Source organism: Callorhinus ursinus, unplaced genomic scaffold (assembly GCF_003265705.2).
Source record: "Callorhinus ursinus isolate GAN/ISIS: 27379988/994484 unplaced genomic scaffold, GSC_fseal_2.0 scaffold26, whole genome shotgun sequence".
Taxonomy (NCBI): domain Eukaryota; kingdom Metazoa; phylum Chordata; class Mammalia; order Carnivora; family Otariidae; genus Callorhinus; species Callorhinus ursinus.
Window position 1 is genome coordinate 24,914,529 of NW_027397088.1, and position 20,811 is coordinate 24,935,339.

Consider the following 20,811-nt stretch of genomic DNA (forward strand, 5'->3'; position numbering starts at 1 on the left):
GTTTTGTCTGTTTTGAAAACCTTTACTTGTGTTTGAAAGAAGATGCTGTTCGTCTTTTTTCACTCAATACCGCATCTATGAGATCCATCCTTGCTGAGGTGTCCTCACTCGCCTTGCTTTGTGAATAGACCATTATTGATTTGCTCATTCTTCTCTTGACAGACAATTGGGTCGTTTCCCGTTGGGCTACTCCGAACATTGTTGCCCATCTTGCTCTGAATATGTAGGGACGTTTCTAAGTGAAGTGTCTGTCACTGGAATGCCTACATTTGGCTTTAGGGGACGTTGCCAAGCAGCTTCCAGAGGTTCTAACTGGCACTCCTGCGCAGTGGGCGAGAGTATAAGTTGCTCCACACCCTTGCCAATCTTTGTTTCCATCTTCTCTCACTTTCTCTGTCCATTCTGTTGAAGTGCGTGGTGCTATCTCACAGTGGTTTCGATTTTCATTTCTCTAATGTCTAGTGAAGTTGACCACCTTTTATATCTTTAGGTCACTTAGAATTTCTCTTCCATGAAGTCTCCGTTCGAGACATTGGCCCATGTTTCTGTTGGGTTGTCTGCTGTTTTTTATTCTTTTTTTCCTGTATTTCATTTGCCCATCCATTTTATGACTCTTCTCTTTTTCTCTTCTTTTCGTTTTCTACAAACTCCCCTTCTTCTCTATATTGTAAATACCCAGAGGACAGAGCCAGAGTGTTCTCATCTTAACATCATCCTCAGAGCCTGGCCATCTGTTTTCTTTGAAACACCCGCTCAGAAATACCTGTTGATGTGCGTTATGAGATTCTTTTCCATCCCTGTGGTTCTGTGGGGCTTTTAAAGATGGCAAGAATTTCTCTTCTAGAACAGTTGTGGCAAAACCAGCGTCAGCTCTGTGTATGAGCTCTCACAGCCTAGAGGATGTGTTTTAAGACGTAGGAACCACAATTAATTCCTGTTGGAGACAGTGGTGACAATCCTAGTCCTGGGAAAATAGGAAGAAGGTCAAACGATCTTTTTCAATCCCGAAAAAGGAACTTCTGTGGTATGTGAAGTCATTCTATGTTTTCTTCCGTCTTGTTATACCGTCAGTATTGTTCTCCTTATAAATCCTCATTTCATTTGGATCATCTGTTGCCTCCCTTCAATTTTCATTACATGGTCCAAACTATCTCCTTGTACCTTCTGGAAGTGCCCAGCTTGCCTCCCCTTGAGCTTTCAATTCTGTCTTTTCTTTCTCTGGGTTTCTAGTTAACCACATTCATTTAACTCTCTGCCTGGTCATTTCCTGGTCATTAATTCCCTGGAATCTAGCTAAGAATAAGTAGATATCTGTTTCAGCTGACAGAAATAATCCTCATCTAAATAATTTGAAAATGGTCTATTTTAATTTTAGCATGTAAATTTTAATTGAATTTAGCCACATAAATAAACATCCATATTTCACACAATGTATACAAATAATAAAAAAGTTAATTCTGTGGATTACAGCCTTAAATTTCTGTTCCATGCTGAGCTCTATAACGCATGACTACAGTTCCTAACAGGTCTTCTCTGTGTCCATAATCACCCCCATGAAGGTACTTATCAGTGATTATTTTCACATAGATTTTTATTCATCCAGTACTTTCCAAAGAGGAAACTTCAAAGGCAACAGGAATTGGCGTTTCCAGTGTGTCCGGCAGCTGTCGACCCTGGCTGCATGTCTAACAACCTGTGGCACCCGGGCTCTCCCTCAGACCAGTTCATTCAGAGTCTCTGCGGGCAGCCCCATCATCCGTGTGGTTTAGAGACTTCCCAGGAAATCCAACACGCAGCCAGAGTTGAGAACCGCTGAGCCTATGGCCAAGAATATGAAGAATGATGACACATAAAAAACATTGCAAAAGTTAACGGTCAGCACTGCGTTTCAGTTTGCAATTCAATATCCTCAGAGGCGGGTGAGGGTCTTCTCTTTGGCCCAGTCCTGGATTTCTACTTGTCCAAATGTGATGTAAAAAAACATGCCAAACATGTTGACGGCAGCGGACAGGAAAAAGACATTCCTCCATCCAGACACAGAATCCTGGAAGCAGAAAACACAGAACTATCAGTCTCACGGCTCCTTCCCCACCAGCTCTAGAAATCCTCCATTTTGTGTATTGCAATATTGATCTCAAGGTATAGCAGGAGTGAGCTGCAATAGCCACTTAACATCTTAACTTATCAAAGAAAGTTGTATGAAGTTGTTGGAGACAGAATGACTCTAAAATGAGCAGTGGGTTCTGGGTCGAGATGGATTTTTCCTTTTTCTTAAAGATTTTATTTATTTATTTGAGAGAGAGAATGAGAAAGAGAGAAAGCATGAGAGGGTCAGAGGGAGAAGCCTGCGATGTGGACTCGATCCCGGGACTCCAGAATCACGGCCTGAGCTGAAGGCAGTTGCTTAACCAACTGAGCCACCCAAGCGCTCAAGATGGATTTTTCTTTAAACCAAAATGAATTAACCTACACTAACGTCTTTCTAGAAATCTGGATCTCAACATTCCCAAAAATATCACATTACTCATTTAGAATTATGCCTAAAGTGACATTTTTAAGCTTTTATCCTTGTGTTCTCTCTGTTTAGTTGTTTTTGGTTGTTGACATCAGTGCCAACACCCCTTAGATGGGCGTCTCAATATAACGTGATTCGTATTTAGCTGGAATGACCCTCCTCACCCAGCCCTGGTAAGTCATAGTTCATTTGTGGCATTAGAATCACAGCAGATTCCTAGCGATTTGGTTGAAAATGAACCTGGAAACTAGATCACATAGAGATGTGTTAAAAATAAACAAAACTTTTTTGTAAGTTGGGGTCCTGGGGGGCTCAGTTGGTTAAGCGTCCAACTCTTGATTTCAGCTCAGGTTGTGATCTCAGGGTTGTGAGATGGAACCCCGTGTTGGGCTCTGGGCTGGGCATTGAGCCTGCATAAGATTCTCTCCTTCTCCCTCTTCCCCGGACCTCCCTCCCCCACCCCGTTCTCTCTCTCTCTCAAAAAAATAAAAAATAAAACTTTTTTATAAGTTGACTCTTGTCATTCTGCCATCCCAGCCTGGCTCTGCTTTTTCTTCTGTCTTCCCAGCCCACACTTCACACGGAGCGAGCCCTGTGGCGCATGCTCACAGCCATGCTCTTGTCGTCATGACCTCACCTCCCTTTATTTAAATTAGCCTTGGGACCCTTTATGCTTCCATGTTGTAATTGTTTCTAATTAGAATGAATCTGAACAGACTCCTCATAATCTTTCCCTTCTGCTCCTCTGTATCTCTTACCATTCCTTGACATGTATCATTCACTCTGGTCCTAACCCAGAACCGTTTCATGCTTTTTTTCCTCTAGGAGCTCATTGGTGCTGTTTTTCTCTACCTGCACTGCTCATTTTCATCCATCCAACATCCATTCATTGTTAGAAGTTCAGCTTATATTTTTCTTTCCCTGGGGAATCTGACCTAATAGACTGTCTTTTCGAGTCCCCTGTGACTAGGGGGACTGAGTAGACATCCACGCTTGCTGTCTCTGTCAGACCACGCCGTCCTGGAGAGCAGAGGCCCCGCCACGAGTCCCTGGGCCTAAAGCAATACCTGCCACTTGCAGACGTTCAAGAAACTGGCCAACCTGACTGATAAGGAATCCTGTGGCCGTGGAGGAGATGATTCCTGCGATGAGCCCAAATCCCCTTGAGATTCCCATGAGGAAGCTTGCATACCTGTGGGCCGAAGATTTTACAGATCATTTTATGTAGAAAGCTATCTGGGGCTTTTCAGCAACTCAAACTTTAATGCAGTTCAATTCTAATAGCAAAGTCATTTTGCCCAATGCAGTGTTTCGTTTACCTAAAGACGTGAGGGGTAATGCCTGTTTGCCAACCCTGAAATCACCTCTCTGCCAAGTCAACAACCAGGGGCCACTTCAGTCTCTGGGGAGAGCCCAAGATCCACCTGCCACCCCCATCCCAAGGCCGCTCAGCAAGACAGGCAGTGTATGCAGGGCCCAGGACCGCAGACTCCAAACAAACTGCCTGGGGCCAAAGCCTGGCTCTGCCTTTGTGTGACCTCAGGCCTGTCACTTCACCTTGGTGTGACTCAGTCCTCTACCCTTTAGAGTGAGGATAACAATCGGACCTACCTCATGCAGTTGTGAGGATTAGATGTGTTGATATTCGCCTATCAAGTAGGATTTGGCTCATGGCAATTGCATACGTATGTGGGAGCTGATATTATCAACACTCTGGAAGCTTTTCCAAAACACATGTGTGTGGGCCCTTTCCCAGAGCATACAGTTCCGTCTCTGGTGGGGAGGCCTGGAAAATTTTTCATCTAAATGATTCCTGGCCGAGATTGGGAACTTTTATTCTTAAAATGCCATAATAGGTCATGGCCACGTACTGACGTTTCTAGTTATTTGTCATTATTGTACTACCATTTTGTGCATGTCGTAACATGAAAGAGTTGCAAGAAAAAGGCTGAGGCCTAACACCTCCGAAAGGGCCTGGGTGAGGGGAACAAATGGGGAAAGGTCTTACCTGGGGGCGACATCTAAGGTGTTGATGATGAACCCCGAATCACACAGGTTGCTGGTCCCAGGAATGAGTATCAGCAAAATAATGGTTGTCACATAACTAGAAGCCACGAAGGGCAAGGCCACGGCACATAGCGATGGAAGGAGGAGCCCTGGGCAATGAGACACAGCATCAGGCCCCCTCTCAGACCAGGTGTGGGAAAAGGGATTAATTAACCAAGCCCAAGCACCTATCCTTACCTAGAGATGAGAAGAGTTTTCGTACAGTGATTAATCTGAGAAGGTTCCTGGACAGAAGGAAGTCTGCCAACTGGCCTCCTAGAATCGTACAGCTCGAAGCAGCAATGAAGGGCAGGGAGGACAGAACCCCACTCTGCAGGAAGGAAACATGTACAGTGAGTGCAGATGTGCAGATGGCCCCAATGTTTATCAGTTCCACAGGCAACTGTTAGCCACCCCCGGATATTCTGAGTGGTTTTTAGGAAGTTAAAAGTTCTTCTTTTCCACAGAAGAAGACCACTGCCTCAGGTAAGAGGGCCAGTTACAAGGGATTACACTGGTCTCCAGAGAAAAATGCTATTAATCTCTAAGAGACACTGAAGAATCGGCTGGTGTGGCGGTGTTGTTCAGTGGCTGAGGACTCAGCTCTTGCAGCTGCTGGGCCACTCAGTGGTTGTGCAATCCAAGGCACATCAGCTGACCTCACATGTCCCCAGGTCCATGCCTGGACAATAGGAATCATTACATGCCTTTCTCAAGGTCACTGTGAAGGTTAAATGAGTGGTTATGTGCAAGGCCAGAGTGCAGTAGGCATCGTGGAACTATTTCTCCTTATCGCCATTATTGTTTCCATAGAAGTACCGGAAGGATACTCACATCTCTGATGTTCACGTGGAGCACAGAGCTGATGTACGTCGGCAGGTATGTTATGATTATGGTGCATAACCAGAAATGGCTGAAAAACCCCGTGAAAATGGCCCAAAGTGGTAGGCATCTGACCATAGCCTTTATGGGGACAGATCGTCTAGGAGAACTGGACTGAAAGGAAATATCTAATCAGCATGGGGTTAGAACAGGCCTGAGGTTGCCTCTCCCATGAGCCCCTACCCTGCCATAGAGGCCTCCGCATGGTCCACAGGTGGAAGGGATGCACTGTACCTGTTGAGCCAGTGAGGCCACGATGTAGTCCTTTTCCCGGACACTTATGCATGGGTGATGCATGGGGTCATCATAAATCACCGTGAACCACAGGAGACAGCAGACACAGCCAATGCTACCTGGGAAGCCGGGACCCCATTAATTTTTGGGTAGATTTCTCTGCTGGGGGAAGGGAGTTTCCTCTGATGTGGTCCACATCCCCCTCAAAACACACCTATCAATTCATGGTTATTCCACCATAAGGAACTAAACTTGCCTGCTTCTTTATTTCAATTATTTTATAAATCTCCGTTTTTTAAAAAAGATTTATTTATTTATTTGAGTGAGAGAGAGAGAAAGAGAGAGAGCACGAGCAGGAGGGGCAGAGGGAGAGGGAGAGAGAATCTCAAGTGGACTCCTTGCTAAGCACAGAGCCCAATGTGGGGTTCGATCCCAGGACCCTGAGATCATGACCTGAGCCAAAACCAAGAGTCAGACACTTAACGGACTGCACCACCCAGGTGCCTCTACAAATCTCCTTTTAAAAGCTCTCCAGATACCAACTCTCAAATTTAGAGTGCTACTTGTCAATGTCAGAGCACTTTGGAGAGAACATGAGCATGAATGTACCATTGCATAGCTGGTTAATTACTCTTAGGACTCCAGTGGTTTACAGTGTTATCTGTCATTAACAGCAATTTCTTATTACACACATTATTGTCTTATTTTGGAAGATCTGAGTAGTCAGGATTGGAGAACATAGGAGTCATACACACATGAAACAACCTGCCCGAAAATCAGTGTGGCAAAGCAAAATTTCCAGCACATTTGCAAAAGACAGTGTTATTTGTATTCAAACAATATGTTCATTACGAATTTCCAGAAGAAATATTTCTTGACAATACCTGATTAACACGTGTGGACCAAAGATGACCTGGGATTAACATCATTAATGAGAGAGCCATACAAGCCAGAATCATATTGAATGACATCATTTGGTTATAACAATAGAACAGAAATGTGTCTCATTGTTGAGATCTGTCATTTGGCTAAAGACTGCATCTGATGTGATAAGTCCCGGAAGTTTCCCTAGGGAAGGTTGCATTTTTTTTTTAAGTAGGCTCCACAACCAGCATGGAGCCCAGTGTGGGGCTCAAACTCACGACCATGAGATCAAGACCTGAGCCAAGAACAAGAGTCAGACAATTAACCAACCTGGAAGGGTGCATTTAAATGAGCTTTGCAAGATTTGCCTGGTAGAGCATAGGTCAAGGGCATCTTGGCAGAAATAATAACTACAATAAAATATGAAGACATGTTAAAGTGTATCCCACCAAACTTTGGTGACCCTGACATTTTAACCACAAGGCAACTAGACCTGGCATTTCAGATGTGGTGGTGGAGATTCTACAGAAGATGCCTGGGGTGGGAGGGGAAGGCTGCATTCCCAGTTCTTCAGACGTCAACACCACACAGAGAGTCGTCTCCTAGATTGGAGGGAGGAAGCTACCAATCTTCAATGTTCTCTCTCACATGGGAATGGGTGACAGATAATGTGGGCGTCCAACCAAACGGCTGGCAAACAGAGGGCTTGTGATTCGGGAGAAAACAACTCACCAAAGATGTAGAAGATAAAAGGCCAGCCCAAGGCCTGTGAGATTAGGCCCCCCACGCAGAGGATGATGAAGGACCCAAACGCTGCCCCTGAAGAGAAGACGGACAAAAAAGGCACGTTATGAAAACAGCAAAGGGCTGAGACTGAGTGGCCTCCCTGGACATTGTCCCAACAGAGAGGAGGCAGACGTAGAATTATGGAGTGAGGAGAGCCTTTCTTCCTGTTCACAGATCTCCCCTAGTAACATCATGTGAAGTACTTAGAATTGACAAATAAGAATGGTATGCCTCCTGACATTTCAAGAGCTCCTTAACACCAGTGAGCCCAGTACAAATCCCTTAGTTTGTCATAGAAACTCTCTGCAATCATAGCCCACTAGTATTTCCTTAGAATCAGAGTTGCATTCTGGCAGGGTGCAATATGAGGTTGAGGACAGGAAAGAAAAGTCTTACGCAGATTAATAAGATACAGTCTCTGACCTCAAGGAGCCTTCAGTCCAGCTGGAGAGAAAAGCATGAGCAAAATTCATGATTACAAATATAATATAGTGTAGACTTTGGAGTGGGAGCATATTTAACAGAGATCCACAATAAGAAATGCATTTTACATGGCGACACTATACATACACAAAGACATACACATGCATAAAACTCAAACAAAAGTTTCATGAATCAATACTTAGACTCACCATGTGTAATGCACTCCAACATTTTCTATTCTATTCTATTTTGTTTTTAAATACTGGTTTTGACCCACTACATTAATTTTATGACCCCTGGATGGGTCCCAATCTGCACTTTGGGGGAACAAAAGGTTGTAGAATACAACTACAGTAATCGACTACAGTATGCTCTGGTTGTGTACAAGCGGCGAGTGTTGAAGCTGACAATGAGCTTACAACTTGTTTACATGAGCTAAGCAGTGAAATGGACGGATTTTGGGTAAAAGAAGCTAGGAGTAGAGAACCTTCCAGGAAAATGGGCAAGGAGAGTAGAGCCAGAAAGAAGTTAAGTACAGATTGTAGGTGGTGTGATGTGAGCCTTGCTTACAGAGGGATGCTGAGTGGAAAAGCAGATTGGGACCACATAGCAGCCGATCTTTGTATCCGTGCAATAAGGAGATCGTTTTTATCTGCAGTCATGGAGGAAAGCACTGAAGTCCAAGCAAGTGAGCAAAGAAGCCTCATCTGTGCTTTGAGGAGATAACTTGGCTTTGATGGGAAGAGAAGTCTGCAGGGAACAAAGCTGGGGAGAGAGGACTAGCTGAGAGTGATGTGGTTTTGGAATACAGGTGAGGTTCGGTGGGGTGAGGTCTGGAGCCGACGACCAACAAAGAATTCTTGAGACGCCTTTGGGGCAAAATGGTGTTTTATTAAAGCCCAGGGACAGGACCCGTGGGCAGAAAGAGCGGCTGCCCCGGGGTTGTGAGCTGTGGCTGATTATATACTGTGGGGTTGGGGGAGGTAAGGAAAAGGGAGGTTTCAAAAGGATTTTCAGACGCTAAAGAGGACCTACAAAGATACTGGAGGCCTTGCCATTGTCGTTAAGGTTGTTTTTCCTCCTCTAGCAAGGCATTAACATTGAGATAGTTGGGGGCTTCCTGGAAGAATATGACACGTATCCCACCCAGGAGTGGGAGTTGCGGGCTGTCAGCTTGTGCTTTGTCCTCCGCTAGCCTTCTGCTCCCTCATCAAGAGCATTTAAAGATAGAGAAGACAGGACAACTGCAGTGGAAGGAGCCAGAATGCAGGAGGGTTGCTTTGGAGTGAAAAGCATCTGTAGGATGCAGCTGTACATTGGAGCTGGGAGTGGGAGGCTTGAGGGAACCTCACTTCTATTCTGCAAGTATACACTTCCAGGGCTACCAGTTAGGGCAAATGGCAGTGATCAAATCATTTAAGTCCTTGGTGTGATCTGCTCACATGCCCTGGAGAGGCAGATGGCCGAACGACTGAGAGTGCGCTCTGGGGCCAAACTGCCTAGGCTCGGATCTCAGCTCTGTCACAGGCTGGCTACCGGTATTTGAGCAATTTACTTGATTTCTGCGTATGTTAATTCCCTCCTTTATAAAATGAGAGTTTAAAAGTTGTTAATTATCAGAGAGTTGCTGTGAAGATTAGCTCAGAATAGCAAAGAGCTCAGAAATCACGGGGGCTCTTTAAACTCAACTTTCCAGCCTGATTTCTCTCCTTACCACTGTGAAATCTTAATTCTCATGTGTATATCTTTGCTAAAATAGTGTTTATACACCATGGGTAAGTATTATATAAGCTTACTTGATCTTTTTTTTTTAAAGACTTTATTTATTTGAGAGAGAGAGAGTGCAAGCGTGAGGGGGAGAGGGGCAGAGAGAAAGGGAGAAGCAGACTCCCCACTGAGCAGAGAGCCCTTCAGGGGACTCCATCCCAGGACCCTAAGATCATGACCTGAGCCGAAGGCAGACACTTAACCGTCTCAGCCACCCAGGTGCCCCTAAGTTTACTTGATCTTTTTGCATTTATGCCCATTTAAGTTACAGACATTTTCTGACAATGCTTTGCTGACTACCCTAGCTCACAGTGGCCTCTTGCTTCGGAGCCTTAGTGGCTTTACGGCACTGACGTATCTTTCTTTCTCTCACAGATGTTATGTGACTGTCTCACATTGTCACATTTCTGGGTAGCACCTTCTCCCTCTCCCCCCCAAAACATCCCATGCAGAGAAGGGAAGATGCGTCGTCGGGGGCGAAGCCGATTACAAAGCTGTCACCCATATGCACATCCTTACCTGAGCCCGCGATGCTGGTGAGCTTGCTCCGTTCAAGTGGGGGAGCCCACTTGGCCCAAATTGTAAACTGACCTGTCCATGCCATTCCCTGAAAGGAAAATCATTAAGACCTTTGATCTCCAGTAGAATTAGGGCACCTGTATCCCACTCAGAATGAGAAAGTAGCTGGATACCTGGGCCATGCCCTGGATTGTCCGAATCACAATAACCAAAATCACTCCGAAGTCAGCAGCCAACGGCATAAAGAGGGTGAGAAGAGAGGAGATCAGCAGACCAGCACCAAGCATCTGCTTTGCTCCAAATATCCCTGCTAAATATCCACTTGGGATCAGAGTCACTATTATCCCATAGCTGATGGAGCTAAAGATGATACCCTGAGTCTCTGGGCTCCATTCATATACAGAGGCCTGGTGGGGGGTGGAGGGGAAGAAAGAAAATTATTTGCTAAGAAGTTCTGTTATGAAAATCTACTTTAAAACCAGTGCTGCTTAGGGTGGGTGGGATTCTAGTATAAAAATCCACTTTTCTGGGTTTTGTTTTTTGTTTTTTGTTTTTGTTTTTTTAAAAGATCTTATTTATTTTCTATAAATTCTTTTTTACTTAAGTTCAACTTAATTAACAAATTGTGTGTTGTTAGTTTCAGAGATAATTTAGTGATTCATCGGTTGTATTTTTTACAGAACAGATATCCCACCTCTTCCAAACAAACAACCAATTGTACCCCTAATCTGCTCCTTTCAGAGGGGGAGTAAAAACAAAAGCAATGAAGAAGGAAAGAGATAAAGAAATGAATACAAGATAGGAAGATATTAAATGAAAAAAGGCCATTGAGAGATATTTCATCTGGGAAAGAGCTTCCTTTAACTATTTGCTTCTGAGAAAAGTTAGGGGACATGTTGACTCTCATTTCAAAAATTAAAAAAACACAACTTTACTGACCTCTCATCAAAATTAGTCCTTAAAATCAAGTTTAGGAATTATGGTCTGCCTTGGCAGAGATGACTTCCTAAAACACATATTGCACGTTAATAAGATCACATTCTTCTCATGATGTAAGCCAATAAATAGTTTTTGGTAACCCACTAGGTATGTGGCATCATGCTATAAATTGAAGTAAAGAAGCAAAAATACATATATATATAATATGAATTATTTTTATCCATTTATAATAATTATAAATAATGCAAGATATATGATTCAGGTGAGAATTCAAGTTTGAGGACAAACATCAGTAAAATAGGGACTTTGAGAAAAGTGAAGAACAATTTGCAAAGATCCCAGGAAGGAAGCAATACTTGAACCATCCTTTGAAGAATGACGATGATTTGCACAAAGAGAAATAGGAAAATTCATTTTTATTGAAGAGCAAAAGTGAACTTATAGCATTTGAAATGATACCAGATGAAGAGAAACTAACCAGGGCTCTGATTTACTCAGAGCCTGGGCCACTGATAGCAAATCTGAGTGTGCTGAAAGGTGGGGCCAGATTTTGGAGGAGCAAGCACGTCAAGAGAGAAGTTTGGCAACTTGAAGGCATCCTGGAATCTTGAGCATGAGAATGTGAATGTGTAGGATGAATAATGGAGAAAAGACTGGAGGCAGAGAGGTTATTATAAATAAGCTGGGCCCAAGATAATAAAATCATGAAATAGGGCGACAAGGGCGACATTAGGAATGTACAGTAAATGATAGTTTAAAGAAAAATTTAAAGATAAGGTGTAATCATGATTCTCATACAATATTGTGATAAAGATTTTATTTAACTCATTGATTAATAAGGGAATTGGTAAGATATTACAACTGGTCCAAAGAGAATTCAAAGACCCATAAGTAGGAAGTAATATTGAATTAGATTTTAAATATATGGCAAAATTGGCTTATTCAACTGAGTGGCAAGTGAGGAGAGTACCAGTTGGTTTTCCACAGGACAAAATTCATTTGCAGAGCTATGGGCAAAAATCCCTTGCATTACTATTTGTTATATAGAACTTACAGAGTCGCAGAATGGCCCCAAGACAAGGAAAGGTACAGAGATCTACATAGAATCTGGCAGAAGGATGTGCTCTGTGCCAAGTTTTTCATGGAAGACACCTAGTATTCTGTTTCTTTGTGGAAGTTTTCACAATTTTTTCTATAGTCCCCCCCACCTTATAATCATAACAATCTCAATGAAGGATTATTTTTATCACAGAGGTAAGAAATATCTCAAAAACAGAATTCCAGTCTTTTTTCAGTTGGTCATTGAAAATTCATGCTGCTATGCTTCACAGAATCAAGATCCTTCCTTTCAAACTGGGTTTTCCCTCTCAACAAAGAGCATAGTTCTCCATGATACTTACCCCTGTATTAAATTCCTTCATGGATCTGCTGGGGTTGTTGAGGGTGTCTGCAAGAGGTCCTTCTGTGGAGGCATTGGGCAGACCATGCTGCTGAGTGCTGTTCACCATGGCAATGATTGCAATGCTCAGACTCACACGCTGGGTTATCATGGTGAAGTTTGAGAAGTGCATGATGAGAGCCAGTCCATAGCGTAAGGAACAGAACTCTGGACCTAGAGGACAATATGGAAGTACACAATGAACATCCTGACTGAGGCCACCACCTTTCCACGTATCCCATGGCCAAATCTGAAAAAAACATCAGAGACCTCACTCAGCCCCACTGCTTTTTTTTTTTCACTGAAATAACCACGGCTACATACAATGTTCCTTTGCCATATTCTTTCGTTGGCTGGAAGAGAATCAATCTGGGATCTTACAGTCAAGTAAAGCAAATATGGCCACTTTTTCCAGAGGTGTGGGAAGCAGATGGTAACTATAGGAAAACCTAAGTGAAGGCATTTAGGTCACACTGTCCCAAAATAAATTGAATGAGGGAGGTGGTGGCAGAGGCAGTAACAAAACCCAAGTCACCCAGCTGCAAGTCAGAAGTCCTGTCTGTTCTGCATATTCATTCACCATAAAGCTTGGAAGTTTATACTTAGAGAACTGTTGTTGAAGGAAGCTAACCAAACCTCCAAGGATTCTATTTGAAATATTTGAGAGAGAGTGTGTGTAAATGAGCACCTCCACTGATTCTTTGGTCTGATGTTCACTTGGAAACATTTTTGTTGTGTGTCTGTAGACCTGACTGCGTATGCATTCAGCTTTTAAAAAACTAATGTGGAGAACCATTTTTACTGAGTTTGTAGGTGATATAGTGCTGGACGAGAATTTCATATGTTACAAGAACAACACATTTTCTTTAAAGATTTATTTATTTATTTATTTATTTATTTATTTATTTATTTGAGAGAGAAAGGGCAGAGGGAGAAGGAGAGAGAATCCTCGAGCAGACTCCCTGCTGAGCATGGAGCCCGACATGGGGCTCGATCTCAGGACCTTGAGCTGAAATCAAGAATCAGCCACTTAACCAACTGAGCCACTCAGGTGTCTCCAAGAAGAACACGTTTTTTGAAAAGTCCCCACAAAGTGGAACAAGGGACCGATATTGCAAGGGTTCCCAAGTGAATGATGGATTCGATTTTTTTCTGTGAATTTGGAGAACTAGAACTAAAGAGAAATAAAGAGAGGACCTGTGAACAAGCAGATAAAAATATAATGAAAGAGATCATTTTTAATGGCCAAATAGGCTCAGTAATAGGATTATTTGCCTGCAAAAAAGTTATTCCCATGCTACTGGAGGATTCCAAGCTCTGGGAAATAGCCAGCCACTTGGCAATAACACTATAAAAGAATTCATACATAGGTTGTTTAAAATGACTTTTTCAAGACTTATTCCATTCCTTATGTCCAGTATTTATTGGTCATTTGGCTTGATTTCTGATAAGTAACTCAGTGGGGCTCCCTAAAGAAAAAAACAACAGGTAACAGGATGAGGGGCTGGAGTTAGTTCAATGTTCTGTTGAGTCTTTGAGTCTTTATAATGGGTGATATGATTAAAAAAAAATTAGGAGGAGAAAGCAAGGAAAACAACAATGCTGGAGATGAGTGCCCACTCTTCCATAAAGTGCCTGCAAACCAGAGGGGAGGGTTTACCTTTCTTGGTGGAAGACTTCTTGTCCATTTGGCTTCTTTGGGAAATAGCGGCACAGTCTGTGAACTTTCCCTCTGCCCCGAATCTCTTTCACCACGACTAGGTTTTATCTATGGGATGGACAACAGTCCAAAACAAGACACACAAATAACTTTTCATGTGAATGTGGCCTTCTCTCAGCATCAAAGTTTTGATCCGACACAGCTATGCGATTTACATTTTGCAGTACACTCTTGTTAAGCTAACGGAGGACTCGGTTTTTATAAGAAAATCAGGCTGTGTGACTTAGAACTGGTTGTTTAAATGCTGCAACTATCCCTTCCTTCATCTGTTCAGTAAGAATCAGCTTCTTTCTGAGTGCTGCCCCAAGAATTTCATGAGAAACTTGCAAACCACGGAGAACTGCGCAAAGGCGAGGAGTACCGTGGCTGGAGGTGGACCAGAGGACAGGAACGTTAAATAAGCTCAGGAGCTGGCAAGAAAGTTCCAGAATACCCTTGCTTTCCTTATGACTGTGCTTCTGTTCCTTCTGCACAACCAGAACAATGCTGCACTGGGTCTTCTCTGAACAAGAAGGATGACATTGCATAACACTTAGGTACACTACATTTGAGGCTCAGAAATGTTTATTGCTGTCTTTGTTACACACAAATTGGACACTTTATTGGACTGAAAAGTTCTTCAGACCATCTGTAAAATCACACTGAGTGGGGCTTTCTACTACAATTACAAATAAACCCGTTCTTTTGACAGGAAAAGAGAATTCATGATCCCCAAGTGGACATGTTTAATTCGATATTTGTATACTGGCCGAACTCTCTTTGCGGATATGTACACTTCTTTTAGGAACAATCCTTATCCTCAGAATACTGTCAGTTTTGCAGCTGTCCCTAAACTGAAGCCTCCGTGACTTTATAAATACATGTATCATGCTTATATTTCATCACCCAGAACTTTGCCTTCTTTCTGCACATCAATTTAACAAGAATTATCTGCACCCTTAGGGACATTCATATTCCATGACTTTAGGATAGAGGCTCATAAGGAATGAAAAGATAAAAAGTTTTGTCCAAAAAATTCTTTGCAGGATTAGTTATTACAGCATAATATTGGAGACAAATTAACCTAACCAAAAGGTTTTTAGTGAGTCAACGTTAATAGATTCTCATGATGGACTTTCTTAAAATAATGTCCCCAAGATGTTGACGAATGTGAGGGAAATGTGGGTACCCTGGAGTACAAAGCAGTGGCCATGCCGGTGTTGATTCTTGCACGTGCGCAGAAAAAGAAAAAGATTCACACAAGTACCAGCCGGGGCTAATTCTGGGTTATAGAACACGGTGCTCACGTTATTCTTTACAATTTTCCAGATCCACCTAGTGATTTTTTTTTTTTTTTTTTTTTTTTTTTACAAATCACAGATACTCATTTTATACCCGAAGGAAGCTAATTGAAAGAACGGTAATTAGGCTTCATTAGCATAGACTGGATAGCCTTCTGCTTGCCAAAGTTTCTAGAATTCTAAGAATAAGATCTCCCCCTCGAAGTTTTGAAATTTTCTCATTTGTTTACCCTGACCTAAATAGATGCCCAGTGCCTAAACCAGACAAGGTCAGCACCAGGAAACATGTTGGCTTTTGTCCTGCTGTGGAAGGCTTTCGAGTCTTGCTAACATCTGGATGGTCTCAGAAGCCCAGTTCAGTGCTTTTCACTCAGATCCTAGCTGAAGCACAATGCAAAGGACACCTCGTTTACCTGGAGTTTGGACCACTTTCTAGCTGATTTCCCTTGTTAGGTAAATTCCCAAGACCTGCCTGAAGGGAACTTCCTTGCTGTATATGTGACTAGTGATATCCATACTCCACTGAAAGCTTTCCCACCAACCTCACCAATCAGTCTGAACTCTAGAGCTGAAAGACACTCCAGAGATCCTCTGGCCCAACTGTTCATTTTGCTGGTAAGAAAATCGGTGTGCAGGACGTCTGAGAGGTTGACTCCCAGTCACACGGTTTACAGAGCCAGCACCAGCTCTCCCAATGGCCAGACTGTTGCTTATCCTATCTGTAAATAAAATTCCCCTTTATGTTCCTATTTTAAGCTCAGCTTAGAACCCAATAGGGTAGCTTCATTTTGAGGTATTCTACAGAAGAATTCATATGGCTTTAAATGGTTTTAGACATTTATTCCAGAAGGAAATTTGATGATGAAAATACTTTCAAGTGGAGCTTTGAATATTGACGAGAAGAAAAATGACTAGTTTTTCTTGCTTTTTGTTTGTTTGTTTGTTTGCTAGTGGAATTATATCACAAACCTGTCACTTCAGCTGTCTTCCTTCCACTTGTTGCCATCCCTACCTTAGTCTTCATGATTTCACATACTGTTTTGAATTTTGTCTCAATAGTTGATTTCACTTGTTAATTTCCTATTTCCTCTGCATGGGACAAAGAGAGAAATTGGGCAGACATCCCAAACTACTCTACACTAGGGTCTCTCAGTAATGTAATAATGAAAACTACTTTCCCAAAATAATCACAGAAGCATATGAAATGCTGGGGTCTGAGCCTTGTCATGACTGGAATGCACTCAGAGACAGTGGGTTGAGTCAGTCCAGTTGTAAACAGGTTAAGGACCTTCCCATTCAGCAGTGACACTTCTAAAAACTAGTGAGTCCTAGCACCAAAGCTGTAAGTATATATAGAAAAATTGAATAGACAGTAAATGAAAGTTCTTCCTTTTAAAAATAATTTGATGATACAGTATAGAGTTATAGTTGATATAAAATTAATAATGTCGACAATATGGTTTATGCGGAAACAAAAGAGCAGGCTTTTTTCCCATTTGTCTCAGTCTGGAATGCACTATTTTGTTAGAGTAGTCTTTTTATTGCTCTTAGATTTCCCCTAATCCTCAGCCTGTCTTGCATCATCTCTGTTAGTCGAGTCCCCCAGTTTACTCAGAGTAAATGTTACATGTGGTTGAAGAGTATGAACCCGTAGTTCAAAGGGTATCCAGGGACCAAGCTCTTCTGTGCCATTTACAATCTGGGTAAACCAGTGCATTTTTCACAAGCTACCAGAGCTTTAATTGAACAGGAAATAGAAAAAAAAAAAGAGGTAATATAGGGATGATATTACTTCACGGGACAGTTGTGAGTGGGGAAAAACAAGGTACGAGGCATGCCTTCTAAAAGTAAAGTATGCATTGTAAACTGTTACTAATAATCAACACTCACAAGATTGGCACTCGGGTCCTCTCAGGTTAATAAGTACAGATTTAGAGCAAATAAAATACATTTCTCTGGAAGTGCTTTTGATTGATTGTTAAATTAGTTTTAAACATGTCCTTTTAAAAGAAGTTTCTTCTGAACTAGAATCCACGAGATGGGGGAAGAAGGGATGCATCTTGCTACAGACATCAGAGAACATGCGAAGAAGCAATGTTTTCCGTGTTAGTAAAACTTAGGCCCCTTTTTATCACCTGCCTACCTTTCTGAAAGATTGGTAGTGCTGAAAAAAAACTCGTTATTCCAATAGGTCCTTTAGGTCATGCTGTCAATTCACTTACGTATTAAACATGAAAAAAGAAAGAAAAGTGTATCAAGCACCAATAGTGGGTGATGCTAGAAAGCAGAGTAAGGCCCAAATCAAGGGCACTTGGGTCACTGCCTTGGGGGACTCACAGCTCAGCTCACCAGGAGATCCACAGGAGCGCCTGTGCTCCTTTCTTCCAAGTGACAACCTCAGGCTTGTCTTTCAGGTCAGTACGAGCCCGACTGTGCTTTGGACCAGGGACCTTCTCTGGCAGATTGGGAGAAGGTACCTTCCCTGAGTTTGCACCTAGGGCTTCCTGCCATAGCACCAAAATTATCATCTCCCTGGGCACCTTTCCTGAGCTGTCTGATGAGGGCAACTAACTAGGTGAGCTCTACAAGCATACAAGTGTTCTTGCCTTTAATCTTATTCACAACTTCATATTCTCCTTTTCTTGAGAGACAATCTCAAATATACATAGAAATCTGAAAAGACTCATTTGCCACAATCCCCAAGCCCAAACCTGGTTAGTTCTGATCCAGTATTTTAACCCACAGTGAAACCCATCCAACTCATCGAGGTGTCACAGCTAATACGGAATCCTCAGAGAATTGCCCAGTGTCCATTGGCCCTGGTGGCCTCTCAAGCCTTGTTCAATTGAATCGATTGAATCGATTGCATGCTTTAGAAAGTCTCTTCTTCATTCTGGAAACAGAAACCATTCCCAGGTGGGAATCCTTAGGCTGCTGTTAACGGTTTTCCTCTGACTTCCCTCAAACTGTTCCCTCCCTTTAATGGATCTTTGATTGATTAGTAATTATCCTCTGACCCAAAAAGAAGAAAAGCACTTACCTTCACCATTAAACCAGTATTTTAAGCCCTAGACTATAAGGCTCCCTGAAGAAGTTTCTATCCTTTCCTCCCTTTCAAATAATTCCACAGAGTTTCACAAGGATAAGTAATGAGCCACGTGGCAGTCAGACAGCATCAGGTCTGGCCCTACATCCTCAGAGCAGAACACCTGAGTCTGACTCTGCTGCTTAATTTTTAACTTCATTTTCAAGTTCTCACTGATAAAATGAGTATCTCAAAAGGTGACATCATGTTTTTCTGCTTTGAACTGTGCATACAACCAAAAAAGTCAACAAGCATTTTTCCTGAAAGGAAGGTGGCATGGTTTGGATGAAAGAACAAGGCTCCTGGGATTGGAGAGATGAGGTGAACCCCACCTTCACTTCCTAGTGTTTTCTGTGGCCTTGGACAAGTCACTTAACCTCTGTGAATTTCATTGGTAAAGCAAGGGTTATAACACCCAACTCATCGGGTTATTATGCAAATTAAATGAAATACTTATGCTAACTGGTAGTCAGTCTTCAATAAATGAGATGTTTCCACTAAGGGATTCTGCTAAGTCATCTAGACTTTCCTTAAGCTTTTGGTGCCCACATTCTAATAAACTTTGGCTAATCCGATATCCTTTCATGAAGCTACCCTGTGTTGGGGAACGTCATCAAAAACATGTGGCCACCAACTGACCCATGAGCTAGGCTTGGGCACTCAGAGGTTCCTCAGCCTCTCCTCTGTCCTGGGAATGTGGGTCCCACCTGCCTTTCCTGTTCCCAGAGGCCGCTCCAAGGACATAACCTTGAGATGGTGATGTGGTGTTGAGAACACCGGTAGGATATGTGACTGAGCACAGTTAGGGCCTCTTTATAAATTTCTGAGATTTGGAGGGTGGGTGCAGAGACCCATTGCTGTCACCCATGATAAGGGTCATGCCCTTTGCTGTTATTAAAATGGCCACCTGCAGACCTGGAGTGGCTGCCTCTGTCTTCAGTCTCTCTCTGTCCTTGGAGTACGGGGGCCAGCTTCCGATTACACTCAGGTTGCTTCCAAGAGGGTGGCAAATCAACACCCTGTACCCTTCCTTCCTGTTTCTTATCTGAGCCTTTCATACTCCAATCTCTACTTGACTCCTGATTCTTGGATTATGTCTTATTTATGAAATTTATTTTTTGGTCTGTGGTTGCTACTGGATATTTCCAGCTTGATTCTTAACCCTTGTAAAATGAGGTGGGGGCCCGCCCTCTCTCACTTTATTAGCGTGGAACTGCCTTCACGGAGTTTCCCTGTGGGGTGGGTCTCACCATACTCCCACAAAGAGCCTACTGGAGCCAACACCTCAGTTTACCTACTTTGTTTCTTTATATTAGCTTCCTGTCATTGCTGTAATAAATTAACACAAACTTAGTGACTTAAAACAACACATATTTACTCTTGCAGTTCTGGGGGTCAAAAGTCCAAAATGCGTTTTGCTGGGCCAAAAATCAAGGGGTCTACAGGGCCGCATTCTCCCTGGAGGCTCTAGGGGAGAATCCATTTCCTTACCTCTTCCAGCTTTTAGAGGTCACCAGCCTTCCTTGGCTCACAGCCCCTTCCTACATCTTTAAAGGCAGCAGTAAAACATCTTTAAATCTTTCTCTCTAACTCTGACCCTCCTGCCTCCCTCTTTATAAGGACCCTTGAAATTATATTGGGCTCACTTGGAAAATCCAGGAGAGTCTTCCCATCTCGAACTCCCTAACGTAATCACACATGGAATGTGCCCTTTGCCACACAAACTAACGTATTCACAGGCTCCAGGGACCAGGATGTAGAAGTCTTTGAGTGGCATTACTCAACCCACTTTTAAATCACGGAGGAGTAGCAGGGAGAATTGAAATGACACTTCCTTCCTTCCTTTAATGAAAATTCTGGTTATTGACTTATTGTAAAGTCATCGAGTACCTGATCAGCCAACGAGAATGGTTAAAAAGAAGACATATGAGGATATTTTTTTTTTTTTTTTTTTTGCCCAGTCTGCCCCAAAGACAGTGTGACATTTTCTAATTTGCTTGAAGGCACAGCATGACTTGGCAGTAGTCCTGGTAGGAAAAGTAGCCAAGGGGGGCCTGGGGGGTTCAGTCGGTTGGTTAAGCATCTGCCTTCGGCTCAGGTCATGATCCCGGGGTCCTGGGATCAAGCCCTGCGTCAGGCTCCCTGCTCAGCAGGGAGTCTGTTTCTCTCTCTCCCTCTGCACCCACCCCCCTCCACCACTTGTGCTTTCTCCCTCTCTTTCAAATAAATAAATAAAATCTTAAAAAAAAAAAAGAAAAGAAAAAGTAGCCAAAAGCCAGATTTCCCCCAAATAGGAGTAAATATACTAAAGGA

The 20,811-nt window shown here is 42.8% G+C and overlaps 1 protein-coding gene across 1 annotated transcript; it reads right to left on the minus strand.

Annotated features, from left to right (window-relative positions):
- Nucleotides 1–1,363: 1,363 nt before the first annotated feature.
- Nucleotides 1,364–18,593, minus strand: SLC17A2 (solute carrier family 17 member 2). Its single transcript, XM_025891150.2, has 12 exons — nucleotides 18,454–18,593; nucleotides 14,074–14,181; nucleotides 12,376–12,587; nucleotides 10,210–10,443; nucleotides 10,037–10,124; nucleotides 7,274–7,360; nucleotides 5,678–5,796; nucleotides 5,396–5,557; nucleotides 4,760–4,892; nucleotides 4,524–4,671; nucleotides 3,617–3,707; nucleotides 1,364–2,044 (listed from the first exon to the last, which is right to left on the minus strand). Exons 2-12 carry the CDS (start codon nucleotides 14,099–14,101, stop codon nucleotides 1,910–1,912), a joined length of 1,437 nt encoding a protein of 478 aa, XP_025746935.1. The 5' UTR covers nucleotides 14,102–14,181; nucleotides 18,454–18,593; the 3' UTR covers nucleotides 1,364–1,909.
- Nucleotides 18,594–20,811: the final 2,218 nt, after the last annotated feature.